Source organism: Antrostomus carolinensis, unplaced genomic scaffold (genome assembly GCF_000700745.2).
Source record: "Antrostomus carolinensis isolate BGI_N321 unplaced genomic scaffold, ASM70074v2 scaffold11366, whole genome shotgun sequence".
Taxonomy (NCBI): Eukaryota; Metazoa; Chordata; class Aves; order Caprimulgiformes; family Caprimulgidae; genus Antrostomus; species Antrostomus carolinensis.
In genome coordinates, this window is record NW_010319804.1 from 149,974 (window position 1) to 154,232 (window position 4,259).

The 4,259-nt window shown below is 37.2% G+C and overlaps 1 protein-coding gene across 4 annotated transcripts in view; it reads left to right on the forward strand.

Annotated features, from left to right (window-relative positions):
- The window catches only part of ITGB6 (integrin subunit beta 6), a 32,813-nt gene extending 29,794 nt beyond the window's left edge, over positions 1–3,019 (forward strand). For all 4 annotated transcript variants that reach the window (XM_010169394.1, XM_010169393.1, XM_010169396.1 and 1 more), the window contains 2 exons: positions 697–863; positions 2,713–3,019. In XM_010169394.1, the coding sequence (XP_010167696.1) occupies positions 697–863; positions 2,713–2,814 (269 nt within the window). In that variant the 3' untranslated portion in view covers positions 2,815–3,019. The remainder of the gene's footprint in view (positions 1–696; positions 864–2,712) is intronic.
- Positions 3,020–4,259: the final 1,240 nt, after the last annotated feature.

The following is a 4,259-nucleotide window of genomic DNA, read 5'->3' on the forward strand; positions in this document are numbered from 1 at the left end:
CACTGACTTTCATGAGCAATAGTTTTTAATATTAAAATAATCAAACTTTGTGTTTTGGCAAAGCAAAAACTTCAGTTTTAGTCTTGGATCTCTGAAATATAGTATGATAAAATTTACTGCAGAACTCGAAATGCAAAACTCCTTCAAACTGTTCAGTCCAACATTTTCAGCAAGTCTAATGGATTTTTTTCCTCATTGTTCTCATGAATGAAATGCAGCTTCCTCTACTTTCTCAGTATCATTGGTGACTCTACCCTGATGCAGATCTTGCTAAAATCTTTTCCTCTGCTATACACTGAATATCAGTTGATTGAAGTAGAGCTTCAGCCATAACATTGTAAAATTCATAATCTTGTAAACTCAGCCCTGTTTTTTAAGAATTATATTGACACAGATCAGAAAATAATTTTGTAACTTTTCAGAATCTAGGTCTGTATTCAGCAGCTGCTAATCAACATGGTAAAACAGCAGTGGAAGAAATTAGCAATTAATTTTTTTAACATTTTAATGCAATATTTTTCAGCCAGTTTCACAAACCCTTTAGCAAGCTAGCAGGAGGAAAATAACATGGACTTGAAGGAAAAGGCATGCACAGCTTGCAGCAAATGAGATGCCCAATATGTCTTTTGGCTGTTTTTAATTGCCTAAAATTTATTGATTGGATATCCACAGTCATAATTGGTTTTGTTTCCACAGATTGCCCACAGCTTCCAAATATCCCAATGATAATGGTGGGTGTCACCCTTGCTATCCTTCTCATTGGCATCGTTTTACTTTGTATATGGAAATTACTGGTGTCAGTTCAAGACCGAAAAGAAGTGGCCAAGTTTGAAGCAGAGAAATCAAAAGTTAAATGGCAAACGGTACGTTAAATGCATTAATTTTATATGAGGTTCTTTAATGTTGTTGCACAATGCACAACTACCTTTAAAATTCTGTGGTTTAGTTTTGTTCTTTTAAGTTGATAGATTTTATTGGTAGGTTTTCACTATGTTTAGTATTTAATAAAGTAAAATTACAATTTTTATTTTTTTAGGGATGAAAAATAGCTAGAGTTCAGTCTCCTGGTTTAATTTCTTCCACATGTAGAAGCATGTAGAGAACATTTTTTATTAGATGTTTTTTAATTACTACCTCGCCTTTGATTAATCTTGGCAAAGTTGTTCACTGCCTATGTAATTATCAGAGGTGTACCCCTCTTCCCAGAAACAGAGCCCGTTTTAGGAAAGAGAGATTATTGATGGCCTCTGTCATGATGAGAGCCCACTCACACAGAGGAATAATGAATGTAAGCTGTCCAAAATCTAGGCAAAAGGACAGAGAATTCAGACCTTATCTTCTATTTATAGCTTGCGGACATCTAATGCAAGCTTATACCACATGTTCCCTTTTCTTCTTTCCTTTCTGCCCTTGACTTTTTTCCTCTTCTGCAAAAGCTTTAAGACTTCTGAGGCTCTTTGAAAAAAAAGCATGTTGAGTAAGCATTTCTGGTGGGTGTCAGGAGGACAGGAGATATGCTGCCATTCTTGCACAAAGCCCTGTGATTGCAACATTTCTGCAGGAATGGACACTGCTGGCCTTTCAGCTTTTGAGATGGGAAAATCAGTTACTTGCAGGCCAGGCCACTTTAGAATGTTTTCTTAATCCTTCGGGAGAACTACATACATTAAAAGGGAAGGATACACTTAACAGAAGCATTTTAATTTTATTTTCTGTCACAAGAGAAAATGATAGGAAGTGAATGATGAGAGGCCAGGATTAAAAGCTCGGGTGGGACTTGCCCTTCTCCCAGCACCTGGTAGTCTGTGTGGCTCAAGCAAGAGGACCATGAAAAGTAACACCTCACCACTGAGACACTATCTGTGCTTTTAGAATAGTCCAACTACAACATCTGATACACAAATTATATTGATATTGGACATATTTGATAAAGTATTGTTTGATGAGGTGCATTATTTTAATCTGGAGGCAGATGCAAAAGGAAGCATTTTCCTGACCCTAGACTGGTTTGTGCTGCCTCACTGACCAGTCTGAATTTCAGTGGCTTGGAATATAAGTGAGCTCCTGAAGGCTATTCTGAAATGATCAAAGGTACAAATTTACTTCTGTACAAAGAATAGACTAAAGTCCTCACTAGGAAAAAGAAACAGTGGGAAAAGGGTGTGTTACTGGTCTATGAAATTATGACTAGGGAAGCTGAAGATGGGACATTTGGTTGCTGACTTTTCCCATACAAGCAGGGTGAGATAGCAAGCTCCAAAGAAGCCAAAAGACATCATTACACAACACCTGCTAAGGGCATACAATTCATTTCCAAAGATATTGTGGATGATAAAAGTTTGCGTAGATTCAAAATGGCTATAGACAAATCCATAGGAGGACATCTCCTCTGAGCCAGGAGGTTTGTGAAAAGTGTGTCAGCTTTTTTGTGGGCAACCTGCATTGCCCGCTGCTGGGAACACGTTGCTGGGACAGGCAGATGTCTGGTCTGAGTTTCTCACGGAGTACAAATCATCCTCTTCCACACACTGGGAGGCAGAGTGGCACTAGCTGGGTCAGGAATCGTGGAGCAAAATAATCCCCTTGCTGAAGAGGTACGCTCAAGGCAGTGGTGTGCAGCTACGACTGCTTGCAGCTCAAGCAATGGTGAGATGAGTTAAATATTGCGTGACACCCATTTCTTCTGTTTTTGTTTGTTTGGTTTTTTTTTAGGAAACAAATCCACTGTACAGAGGCTCAACAACCACTTTTAAAAATGTAACTTACAAGAACCAAGAAAAGCAAAAAGGGGCCATGACTGCAGATTTCTCTTAGCACCTCCGACACTATAATCCTAGTTTTACTGGCAGGAAATCGAAAAACACTTGTTTCTTCTCAGCTGATTATGTGATATTTGTTTGCACGTTGCAGTGGTATAATCATTCGGTTAGAGAAAATATATCTTTTGTTGGGAAAACTATAGATAACATTGTTGGTAAAGGTCAGTAGAAATATTTTCTAAAACCTCTTTAATATTAAATCCCCTCATCTTAAAAAAAATAGCATGACATATTTTTAATTTTCTCATTAATACTGAGGATTACAAATCATCATATGTAAACCTATTTTTGTGAAATTAGGTATATACAATGAGCTGTATACTACTTTGTTCATACACATATTCCCATATATTTGTGTTTAGAAATGTATTTGTACCAGTCTATATGGTGGGCTGGTTTAAATTTATAAAAATATTTTTTTCATTAATGCTGCTTAAACTGCCGAAGTTAGAGGATCCTCATATCACCTGTGTGATTGAACAGTTTTTTCATCAGAAACAAGTAGTGTTGTTGCCTGTCTTCTGTGTATCTAACGTATGTAGAAACATTTCCTCTCTAATTCTCCTTTCTTGTCCTGTTTTCCTCTTTCCTTGTCCTTGTTGCTGTTTGGTGTTCTTTAAGAACCGGGTCCCTGGGGTTATCTCAGGGAAAGCTAAATCACTTATTCACTTGCAGAGCTGTTTTCTGTTCCAGGAATAGACTGCCTCCCTGCCCACCCCCCCTCCCCGCCCTTTCCTTTAAATTCTAGTAGAAAGGATCTAGAGCAAAAGGGAAATACTTGTTAATTAGAGACCCTGGTAGAAAAACTTTAAACCAGAGGATTACCAAAGCTCCATTTCACCATTTACATCTTGTTTCGGCACTCAAAATGAACCTTGCATGCTGCACCATTACATGAAGTGTTGCAGGAGCCCTTTAGGTGCAGAAGTTCACACACAAAGACTCAGTATCACACAAAGACACTATTTTGTTGATATATCCAAAATAGTGAGGATCTTCCAATGCCCAGCAGCCAAACCATTTATTAATGTGCAAAATAATACATTCAGCTCTTTTGCCAACCCCCCCACCCTTTTTTTTTTTCAAATTAAGCAACAAATAGATCTATGGATTCCACTTCATATTCATTTCCATTACATTAATGAGGATTTTTAAATCTCAGTTTTAGCTAGTTACTAATGACTTGCCATAAATTCTTAAATTGTAATGCTGTTATCATGCATACCACTAGGAAAAAAAAAAAAGCCCCAACAGTATCAGCTAACATGATGGCATAAAAAACATTGGGCTATTTTAAGCTAACGATACTGTACTTTACTTTTTAATATCACTTTTTCTCTGCATTTTTTGTACTCTGGAACAGATGGTCAAAATGTACATAAGAATATACTTACAAAAGAAGACTTAGAAGTCAAAGGTACATTGATACAGTCACAGACA